Consider the following 12,062-nt stretch of genomic DNA (forward strand, 5'->3'; position numbering starts at 1 on the left):
AACCCCACAACATTTACAATTCGACGTTTCGCCGGTAATTACGACCAGCCTCATCAGGCGACAGCCAGAGGAGTCCCTTGACACCTTCCTTAGTTTGGCTGTTGATATGGATCGACTGTGACAGGGGTCGGAAACCAAAATAACAAGAAGAGACATTTTTGTACTGGAATTCGGTAAAACAGAAACGTCCCTCGACATTTAAAGAGCCGCCACGGGGCACCGCGCAGCGCACCCAGTTGGAGTCGCATCTTGCCGCCGTGGGCGACATCCATACACGTCCCGGGGCCGGAGAGTCCGGGCCTTCACGTGGAGGTAAGACCCCGTGTGTGTGTGTGTTCAACCCGTGTGTGTGTGTGTGTGTTCAACCCTTGTGTGTGTGTGTGTTCAACCCGTGTGTGTGTTCAACCCTTGTGTGTGTGTGTTCAACCCGTGTGTGTGTTCAACCCTTGTGTGTGTGTGTTCAACCCTTGTGTGTGTGTGTTCAACCCGTGTGTGTGTTCAACCCTTGTGTGTGTGTGTTCAACCCGTGTGTGTGTGTGTTCAACCCGTGTGTGTGTGTGTTCAACCCGTGTGTGTGTGTGTTCAACCCGTGTGTGTGTGTGTTCAACCCGTGTGTGTGTGTGTTCAACCCGTGTGTGTGTGTGTTCAACCCGTGTGTGTGTGTGTTCAACCCGTGTGTGTGTGTGTTCAACCCGTGTGTGTGTGTGTTCAACCCGTGTGTGTGTGTGTTCAACCCGTGTGTGTGTGTGTTCAACCCGTGTGTGTGTGTGTTCAACCCGTGTGTGTGTGTGTGTGTTCAACCCGTGTGTGTGTGTGTTCAACCCGTGTGTGTGTGTTCAACCCGTGTGTGTGTGTGTTCAACCCGTGTGTGTGTGTTCAACCCGTGTGTGTGTGTTCAACCCGTGTGTGTGTGTGTGTTCAACCCGTGTGTGTGTGTGTTCAACCCGTGTGTGTGTGTTCAACCCTTGTGTGTGTGTGTTCAACCCGTGTGTGTGTGTGTTCAACCCGTGTGTGTGTGTGTTCAACCCGTGTGTGTGTGTGTTCAACCCTTGTGTGTGTGTGTTCAACCCGTGTGTGTGTGTTCAACCCGTGTGTGTGTTCAACCCTTGTGTGTGTGTGTTCAACCCGTGTGTGTGTGTGTTCAACCCGTGTGTGTGTGTGTTCAACCCGTGTGTGTGTGTGTTCAACCCGTGTGTGTGTGTGTTCAACCCGTGTGTGTGTGTTCAACCCGTGTGTGTGTGTTCAACCCTTGTGTGTGTGTGTGTTCAACCCGTGTGTGTGTGTGTGTGTTCAACCCTTGTGTGTGTGTGTTCAACCCGTGTGTGTGTGTTCAACCCGTGTGTGTGTTCAACCCTTGTGTGTGTGTGTTCAACCCGTGTGTGTGTGTGTTCAACCCGTGTGTGTGTGTGTTCAACCCGTGTGTGTGTGTGTTCAACCCGTGTGTGTGTGTGTGTTCAACCCGTGTGTGTGTGTGTTCAACCCGTGTGTGTGTGTGTTCAACCCGTGTGTGTGTGTGTTCAACCCGTGTGTGTGTGTGTTCAACCCGTGTGTGTGTGTTCAACCCGTGTGTGTGTGTGTTCAACCCGTGTGTGTGTGTGTTCAACCCGTGTGTGTGTGTGTGTGTTCAACCCGTGTGTGTGTGTGTTCAACCCGTGTGTGTGTGTGTTCAACCCGTGTGTGTGTGTTCAACCCGTGTGTGTGTGTTCAACCCGTGTGTGTGTGTGTGTTCAACCCTTGTGTGTGTGTGTGTGTTCAACCCTTGTGTGTGTGTGTTCAACCCGTGTGTGTGTGTTCAACCCGTGTGTGTGTGTGTGTTCAACCCGTGTGTGTGTGTGTTCAACCCTTGTGTGTGTGTATGTGTTCACCAATACCCTGCCGTCCTGCCCGAGTTGGTGATCATTAGGAGGATTCAATACAGAAGGTTGCGCTACCAACCACATGGCCAGGCCGGACAAGGGATATCCTGGAAACCCCGACTCTGGCCAAGACACTTTGCCGAGTAAACCGTGGAAGTTTTACTCAAGGAGTCTGATGACTGTGAGAGTCGGTGGGAAGTGTCCGCCACGAGAGTCCACGGATGATTGATAACACAAGTCAAAGTCGCCGGAGCATCGCGGCGGCTAGGAGATGTTAACTACCTCGTCTGGTATACAGCAGGTCGTGGGTTCTACCCCGACGCCTGCTGTGTATTAGAAGTGTGAGTGTCTCTCTCCCCGTGGTCGCGTGGATTTTTCTCCGGTTCCTCCGGTTTTTTCCCTCCCCCTCCACATCTAGAAACAACACGCTCAGAGTATTTGACTGCTATCATTTGTGGCCAGGTCGCTTCTGAAACAGAGCTATACTGTATAGTTCAGTGGGCCTTATCTGGTAAAATTAAAACAGTTTATAGGTTAGTTTCTCCAGAGCAACCGAACATTGCAGACAACTTCGTCCCAGCCAGCAACCAGACACCACGAGCAGCCCAGTCCAGTCCAAGGTTTTGCCTGTTGACCATGAACTTAACAAAATGACTCACTTTCTTTAAACTCAATAAATACTTGACATTAAATTTCTGTTTCGTTTTAAAGCTTTCGTGACTGCAGGGATTCATATTCTTGGTTATTTCGATAAAGTCACGTAGAAGGGAAATAATAAAATAATAAAAACGTCGTGAGAATGTTCTTTTTTCTTTTCATTACTTCCCTTCTACGTGACTTTACCGAAAGAACCAAGAATATGAAATTTCTGGTCTCAATATGTATCGTCGCAGTATTTTTTGCTAAACTCCAACACTTTGCAGACTATAGGTCCAGGCAAAGTACACTACAGTACTCAATTTGTAATTTGCAATTCCCAGCAGAGAGACTGCGGCACTGGTGAAGGTTGACGCTCGACGGAGCGACGGTGAACGCCTCAAGGCCCCCCCAGTCGAATCAAGTCACACTCTGGATTCCTCTGGGTTCCAGCGGCAGGGTCAAGCAAGGTGGTAAACGAGGTTGAGGTCGCGTGACCTGGAGACAAAGATTGACAATGAAAAGCCACGTAGATAGAAAAATGAAAAAAATATCACGACGTTTCGATCGCAACACAAGCAATCGTCATCAGGTGAAAAAAATATACCGGAAGAGCTACTGAGGCAGGAAAAAATATGAATTGACAATGAAAGTTGATGGGAAGATGGCGGGTTGCCCAGAAAAGGCTAATCCTGTGCAACTTGATGTTGTATGTATGTTGAACGCCTTTCCCATCGTGCTAGTTTGGAGGTGCGGGGGGGACAGCAAACTAAACACAAAAATACGTTAAAATGATGGAGGCGCTGAAACAGTGCCACAGAAATGGAAGTTGGCTTCACAAACTTCACTAAACCTCGACCAACGAATGTTGTGCCGGCTGTAGCGATTTTCATGCATTGTGTGAAATCCCCACCTTACTGGTAACACAGTACTTGTACATGGGCTAATTGTAAAAAAATTCAATACTTCATTTCATATATTGTGGTTAACAGGAAGAATTTACACCAAAAAGTGAGAATCTCAGGCAAATTTTTCCATGGATAAAATGGCTGCAGGTAAAGTGAAGTGGATACAATGTCTGGATCAGCATGGTTGTTTCTGTAGCTTGTATACTGACTGCATTTGTTTTGTTTTCCATTGCTATTGTTGGAATAAGACTGCCCTTTCTTTCTTCAACAGGTATGGCAGAACTAAGCAAAACGGATAACCTTTCAACAATACCTGGTTTGTAAATATATATATTTTTACTGGACTCACAAGGTATTAAAAAGATGTCTATTGTGAGGAAATGTGCTCCTAGTAAGGAGTGTCAAACAATTCGAAGTGCTAAGAAATGTATTGTTTTTTTGCAGTCTTAATTATTTCACATTTGGGGTGACATCGTGGTTGGTAACTTGGGCGCATGTCTGTGGATTGATATGCTCTTCCGCTGTTATGCATGGCTTTCTTAACCCTCAAAACTGCGGCAAATAACTACACCACTGCCCCACTTAAAGACAAATACCCCCCATATAGCATTAACAGACTAGGCACAAGTGCTGTTTGCGAGCACCTATGAAGGCTGGCATGGCACGAGGAGGTGGGTAGCCAACACCACGCCCCGCCACCTTGGTCACTCCAGTGGTGATGTTTACACACCGCTCCAGGTACTCATTTGAGGCTGAATCTGGTTCAAATAATCGTCATTGGTGTTGGCCGTGAGCGGGAATTGAAATTGGGGCGCCAGGTCCGTAGTGCAGTGCGCTAACCGCTACACTACTGCTCCCCAAACATATACACCCACTTACACCCACCTCAATATGCTGGTTGCCAACGCAGTGTTTTGTTATGTGTATGTGTAGGTGTTCCATACTCTGTGCATGTGCTGCGGGAGGGATATTGCTACAAGGACAGTGACAATCACACTCACGCAGATGGGACTGTGACTCTCCTGTTGAGTGTGCCGGGAGAAGCAGAAAGGTGGGTTCATTCAGCTCCTTCCTGTCTCCAATTCGAAAAGGTTTCCCATCGCTAGACAGAGTCCGCGTTTTGTACGTAGCAATGGTCGATTCAGATAAATCGCCCAAAATATATATGTAGTACAATACTTATTCACCCAGGAAAGCCAAATACTCTTTTTAGGGATGATCCTGCATTGGGTTGTTTGACCAACACCAGTACCATTGTATTTTTCCTAGCTATGATATGAAACTGGAGAACCTAGACAAATTATACTTTTTTTCGGTAAAGTCACGTATGTAGAAATACAATTTAAATAAGTAAAATAAAAATAAAATAAATCACGACGTTTCGAACGCAGCACAAGCGCTCATCATCTGGTGGAAATGGGGTGAAACATTTAGCGAGGGAACACACAGGGCGACACCACGTGCACAGCACATAGAGAACGGCAAACTGCACGTAAGCAAATGCAACAAGAAGATGGGAGATGAGAAACTCAACAGACCTTAGAAACATAATATGATGCAAACCAGTCGGCCAACAAAACAGACACTAACCTGGTTGACCACGTATTTCAAAAGACTGATAAATCTCTCGTGTTCATCATCTGGGCTGAACATGCCAACGGAAAACAGGACAAGGACTCATGAACAGACACGAGGTACATATACAGAGAAGACACACAGGGAAAGATATTTTTGGGCAGCCCAGAGGGACAACCAGAGCAACACCACACGAAGAGACATACACACATGCAGAGGCAGCCAATGCAGAATTGGGGGAGAGCATACAAACTCCACACAGAAATTTGCCCGAGTCAGGAATCGAACTCATGTCCTTCTAGATGTGAGGTACAAGTGTTACCACCATGCCACCCTGCTGCCCTCTTTATTGTACCCTGTGATTATTTGCAGCCCCTTCTTCTTTACCCTCCCAGAGGACACCGTGACAGGTTGATCCCGAGCTACTGGGAACTGGAGACCAACGTTTAGTTGCGTCAGTCATGGGGTTTGAGCGCGAGTTGGTGAAGGGAACACATTTTGTCTCGCCCCTCGCCGAGTACCTGACTGGTATGGGCGCCTCTATCCATTAGAGCTCCTCGGGTCTACGCGGCACTCAAGCTGTGCGTATGAGTTTTTGGTGTTTTACCACAGAGGAGTGTAAGTGTAACTGTGGTATGTTTAATAGACCTTGTGCCATCCTGGTGGACACCGGAGGACCGTGGGCCAAAGAGGAACTCATCACCTCCTTGCAGCGGACGGTGCAGGGCTGTGTGCAGCAGAGTCTGGCGCCGAGCGATGTCCTGCAGCTGGTGCACACGGTGGTCTGCACGCACGGGCACTCGGACCACGCGGGAAACGTGGGGTTGTTCCCTCACGCGCGGATCATCATGGGGTTTGATGTGTCCCAGGGAGACCTCTATGAAACACATGGGCTTGCCGAGGGAAAGGCGTACGTGATAAATCCGTATGTGCAGGTACCTATGTACGTTTTATAACCTGTTTGTGTTTTGTGCAAAGATTTGTTATTTCAACTTTCTTTTTACCTCTTGTGTATTTTACTTCACGTCTCCCGTTTAAAAAGAAAGTTTATCTCGTTGGGCCTGTGACTGATATGTTAAATGCGTTTTACCTGAGTGGCTGCGATTGCAAAGCAGCGGTTCCCAACCCAACAGGCACAAAAAGCCTCTCGGGTGTGAAGCGCATGCTATGGCATGGATATCGTGCAGGGGACATTTTGAAAATGTGTTTTAAATGTCAACGCCACGTTGTTGCTGCAAAACACGCATATTCAACCTGGTCTATTAAGCAGTACAGGTACACTTTGTCATCTTTTACTGCTCTTCAACTTGTCTGTGTCTTCTGGTAGTGTTTTACATTGCAACTTGAAACAGGTTGCATGCAGTATTCCCTCATTATTAGGGTTAGGGTTAATGTTTTACATTGCAACTTGAAACAGGTTGCATGCAGCATTCCCTCATTATTAGGGTTAGGGTTAATGTTTCACATTGCAACTTGAAACAGGTTGCATGCAGTATATTCCCTCATTATTAGGGTTAGGGTTAATGTTTCACATTGCAACTTGAAACAGGTTGCATGCAGTATTCCCTCATTATTAGGGTTAGGGTTAATGTTTCACATTGCAACTTGAAACAGGTTGCATGCAGTATATTCCCTCATTATTAGGGTTAGGGTTAATGTTTCACATTGCAACCTGAAACAGGTTGCATGCAGCATTCCCTCATTATTAGGGTTAATGTTTCACATTGCATCTTGAAACAGGTTGCATGCAGCATTCCCTCATTATTAGGGTTAGGGTTAATGTTTCACATTGCAACTTGAAACAGGTTGCATGCAGTATATTCCTCGTTATTAGGGTTAGGGTTAATGTTTCACATTGCAACTTGAAACAGGTTGCATGCAGCATTCCCTCATTATTAGGGTTAGGGTTAATGTTTCACATTGCAACTTGAAACAGGTTGCATGCAGCATTCCCTCATTATTAGGGTTAGGGTTAATGTTTCACATTGCAACTTGAAACAGGTTGCATGCAGTATTCCCTCATTATTAGGGTTAGGGTTAATGTTTCACATTGCAACTTGAAACAGGTTGCATGCAGCATTCCCTCGTTATTAGGGTTAATGTTTCACATTGCAACTTGAAACAGGTTGCATGCAGTATATTCCTCGTTATTAGCGAGGGACACGTTCTGGAAATGCTCGTGAATAGCACATTTCGCAGATGATGAAACTAACGAATTACCATAAATACGTATATGAGCTTTCTCATCACTTTCTCCCATCACGTTCTCTCTCACCACTTTGTTTCTCCATCAATGGAGTCATGCCGAGTTCCAGATGTGATTTACGGAGAGACAAAATTGCGGATAGCAAGTTGGTGAATAACGAGGGAATGCTGCCCTCTCAGCACATTGTCTACAGGCGTGTGGTCTCTCTGTGTGTCGAGTGCCTTTGTTAACTTGTTTGTGTTTTTGGGGCTCGGGCGAGTGGGTGGCGCAGGGGCCAGTGTTGTTGACTGGGCTGCTAACCCAAAGAGGTTAAGAAGCACTGCTGTAATGGGTTAAAAGCGTGCAAGTGTGTTACACAACAGAAGCAATTAAGCTGCAGCGTTTAACATGGGATATTGCTTTGAAAAAATGGAACAAAGTTAAGTGCAGAATGGTTTCATAGTTTAACCTCGTAGGCATTTTTCCACTAAATCCTGACAAAAGAATGTTTCAACATTGAGTAGGAATTTCATCTAATGGATAGGGGCATTTTGCTTCATTGTGCAAGGTACATTGCATGTACAGTAGTGGTTTATCATGAAGTAAATAAGTAAGAACATTTGTTATTGCACACTTATGAGTCCAGTCCATCACGAGTGAGCATTGATCGCACATTGAAGTCGGCTCTCTGAAACAACAACAGCAGCAGCGTTTGGAGTCTTGCAGAACTGGCTCAGACTCAGGGATGGATCCCACATGTGAGCTGGGAGCATGTTCCAGGTCTTTGGGCCGAAGAATCCAAAACTGTGCTGGGTGTATCGCGCACGAGGTTTACACGTGGGAACAGCAGCAGGTCGCCGCGAAGAGCAGCAGATCGTAGCCAGAGTCCATTTGGGTCTGTTGAAGCTGGTGCGCACTGATCGGCGAGATAGGACGTAGCAGGTTGATGTAGACTCTTGAAGACGAGTAGGCATAATTTGTACACAATCCTGTATTTAATAGGTGGCCAGTACAGTTCATCACGTATCAGACTCGTGATCGGATCATATTTCTGTTTCCTAACTATCAGACGAGCTGCAGCAAGAGCATGGTGATAGGCTATGGACGATGGTAGCAAGACTTTTTGTGGCAGAACCTACTGTGGCTTTGCTATAATCTCGAATTGTTTTCTATGAAAAATAGTCAACTTGTGTTTAGATGCGGAGATTCCATCCGTGCATGCAAATGTGCGTCTACGCAGGTGATACCCACGCCAGGCCATACGTGTTCGGACGTGAGTGTCGTTGTTCGCGACACAAGCGTTGGCACTGTCGTGGTGGCCGGAGACGTGTTTGAGCGGAGTGACGATGACGACGACTGGAAGGAGCACAGCCATGATCCTGTCACACAGCAGGTAACCCTTTCATTAAATACAACTTAAAACATGTTAATTGTATAATTATGTTTGTAATACTGTACTAACTACTTGCATTGGGGGTAAGGATGCACTTGAACTTTTGTTCAATATCTGTACATTAACAAATGAGTTTGAGGGGTTGTCCGGACCAATATTCTGCAGCACCATTTCCATGAGAGATCCCATTGGCTGTTAGACTAAACAAAAGTGCATTTGCTAAAAAATATTTACGTAATTGCCCATGAAGCTACTCAGCAGTGCTTAATGGTACTCTATTAATGTTTGTCTTGACTAGAGCTTCACGGTCAAAGTGTTCTTATGAATAACATCTGAAAACCCTGCTGCTGATGATGATGATGGTGTGTGAGAGCTCATTCATTGACAGAGGCAGAACAACAATAAAAAGCCACTAACATTCACAGTATGAAATGTGGAATAATTATGAAGATGGAATAGCATTGAATGTCATCATAGCAGCTGAAACTGATTTATCAGAGATAGTTACTAAATGTATTCACAGAAATGGCTCACTAACGGAATGGTGCTGATCTAATTTGTATCCGATAAAAATGTATATAAACGAACACACACTATCAATGCATACACACTGTCGATCAAGCTCTTAACATTTGAACTGATCAGGAATGACAATTTTTTTAAATTTCTATCCATATTAATTGTTTATCTCAAACAATAAAAGTTGCCAATCAAATATTAATATAAAATCATTGAAAATGTAAAAACAACCTTATTATTGAAATTAAAGTTGTTACTGTCTCTCCCACATTTTCTCCAATTGTTCCAGCACCGCCAAACTCTAAACAACATTGACTGCGTATACAGACTTTGCATTTTGGGAAATTGGCTATGGTGTGATCCTATATTGCAAACTTCAAGTACCTGTTTGCTGTGCGTGAATGTTTGTGTATATGCAGATCAGTCGGTCAAAAGTTGCATCATTGGCCGATGTCATTATTCCGGGACACGGGCCCCCGTTTCGAGTGATGAACAGCTCGGCAGCAACGGCCGCAACATTAACCTTGAAGCCACATTGACACGTAACACATACAGTGAATGGGGCATGACCCTGCTGTTCTTCTAGATCTTCACTTATTGCATATGGCAGAAATATGTTCACGAGCTAGATGCCAATGTTGAGGTTTGCTAGTCACGACGAGAGGGCCTCAGGAGAGAGTTCGTGTCGTTTTGCTGTTCCTCCATTGAATGAGTGCAGGCTACAGTGGATTACTGTGTGGCAGTGTTTTGTTGGTACACTCAAAGAACTCGTCCGATTGGTTTCTTGGCCTCTTGATCATATCTGGATTCAAATTAATGACGCCCATTTCGCTTAGATGGTATTCGTTGTGTTTGTATGTACGTGTGTTGAACTTCTTTCGCACCGTGCGTAGCCAACCGCCGCTAATCAGAGGTGTGTTTAAGGTAATATGAAAAGACCTAACAGACGGGGCCACCCAATTTTTCACTAATTGGCAGACATGTCAAACAATTTCACTTCAGAAGAGCCGTGAACTGTTATTAATTTGTTGTGCTTTGACAGTGTACATACAAGTGAAATATGTCAAAGGCTGCAAGAGTAGGCCCATTGTGTGCCGGCGTCATGGTTCAAATTTGCTAAATTTGAAATATCACCAGAAAATTAGTCCACTGGAATATACATCGCAATCATCTCCCCCGTACTGGCAAACACACTTGAACATGAGTTATGAGACCAGGCATGTTTGGGTAAACAAGCGTAATAAACAATACATGTATCTTGTGGGTCCCTTGTCTTCTTTCGTATCTCTTTTTTTAACCTTAGTCTACGTCTCATCTCTCATCTCACAGCAGCCTTAGTAGCTCTTATCTGCATTCCTCATCTCATCTAACACCCTGGTATGTTGTTTGCATAACCTGTGCGTCTTGTCTGGAGGGATGGGCAACAAGAAAAACATGGACACATACAAATAAGAGATCTATTGAGATACTAAACTATGCGACTAAACTTTTTATTTCCAAGTAAGCCCCATTGAGCTATATAGCTCTTTCAGAAGCGACCTGGCCACAAAAATAATAGCTCAACGAAGTGGCTTGTGGAAATTTATAGCAGCCATATACTCTAAATGCATGTTGATGATTAATATCGGGGGAAAGCTGGAAACAAATACACGTGACCACAGAAAAAACATGCAAACTTCAAATATGCAGGCGTCAGGGTCGGGATAGAACCCACGACCTCCCGCATACCAGACGAAGTAGTTAACATCTCGCCACAGATACATAGTCCCATACTGTACACAGATGGAGACTCAAAAATACATAAACGACGAGCCACAGTCGTGCGATTGTGGCCATGCAACCAAAACTATGGACAATATAGTCAACCACTGTCATCTGAGGAGGAATAGCAAGACGACACAAACTCTGCCTGCTGCAGGAAGCCCTCTCCTCGTGGCAAGCAGTCGACATTGGCATCGAGCTTCTAGGCGTGTTGCTGCTGCCACCTTGCGCGATAATGGAAGAATAACGCTCGCTTCCAGATTCGCTTCTGTGACAGTCTCGAACGCTCTCCCTTCCGATATTAGGAAGTCACTGGAGCTATGCACTTTTAAATCCGGATTGAAAACTCATTTCTTTGGAACAGTTTTTGTGTATTTAGTTTATTGTCCTTCCCCCGCACCTCCGATTAGCACGGTTGGCTACGTGCGGTGCGAAAGAAGTTCAACATACAAACTATAAGAATATGTTTAACCCTTTCTGGCAATAGAACACGTGTTAAGATGTTAAACATGCAACAAAAACATGCTCTGGTAGGATATGCAGCTACATCATGGAGGTCCCATGATGTAGCTGCTCATGCCGAGCTCTCAATGTCCTGATAGTGGCATTGTCTTTGTGCTGTTCGCCTTTAGGCTATCCTACCAGAGCGTGTGTGTTTTGTTTGCATGTTCACCACACGTATATGTGGTTAATGCAGGCATGATTCCTTGCAAAAGGTTTCTGTTTGGTGTTTTAACATCTTAAGACGTATTTTATTGCCAGAAAGAGTAAAACCTATTCTTACACAGGGTGCTTCAAAAAAATGTTAACACTTCGAGAATTGCAACAATACCACAATAAATGTACGTCCGGGCTCTGGAAACCACCTGGAGAAAATTCCAGGTATGTGTTGACAATGAAGGCGAACAAGTGGAGACTCTTTGAAGCTATGCACATACATTTGTTATCATGTTACAGTGTTATTATCCGTTCTTTTCCCATTAGAAACGATAGACCCGTATAAGTACTCTTTGGGTCTTTCGTTAAAGTCACGTAGATAGAAAAATAAATAAAAATCACCGCGTTTCAATCGCAACACAAGCAATCGTCTTCAGGTGAATAAATACAGCAGGCGAACTGCTGAGGCAGGATAAATATAGCGAGAGAACTCATGCAGCAAGAGGTTATATAGGTTCGAGATGGGTACAACCCAAGGGTAAGTGGGCGGGGCTAGAGATGGAATTTACACG

The 12,062-nt window shown here is 45.0% G+C and overlaps 1 protein-coding gene across 8 annotated transcripts; it reads left to right on the forward strand.

The window, feature by feature from the left end:
- Positions 1–226: 226 nt before the first annotated feature.
- On the forward strand, positions 227–10,312 carry MBLAC1 (metallo-beta-lactamase domain containing 1). Of its 8 annotated transcripts, none has more exons than XM_078875900.1 (7): positions 227–312; positions 2,837–3,084; positions 3,672–3,716; positions 4,334–4,451; positions 5,622–5,910; positions 8,401–8,553; positions 9,492–10,312. In XM_078875900.1, exons 3-7 carry the CDS (start codon positions 3,674–3,676, stop codon positions 9,609–9,611), a joined length of 723 nt encoding a protein of 240 aa, XP_078732026.1. In that variant the 5' UTR covers positions 227–312; positions 2,837–3,084; positions 3,672–3,673; the 3' UTR covers positions 9,612–10,312. The 8 variants fall into 8 exon arrangements, with proteins under 8 accessions (XP_078732026.1, XP_078732029.1, XP_078732027.1 ...); XM_078875903.1 differs by having other exon boundaries at positions 2,837–2,965; XM_078875901.1 differs by having other exon boundaries at positions 2,837–2,962.
- Positions 10,313–12,062: the final 1,750 nt, after the last annotated feature.

The sequence above is a fragment of the Lampetra fluviatilis genome, chromosome 42 (assembly GCF_964198595.1).
Source record: "Lampetra fluviatilis chromosome 42, kcLamFluv1.1, whole genome shotgun sequence".
Taxonomy (NCBI): Eukaryota; Metazoa; Chordata; class Hyperoartia; order Petromyzontiformes; family Petromyzontidae; genus Lampetra; species Lampetra fluviatilis.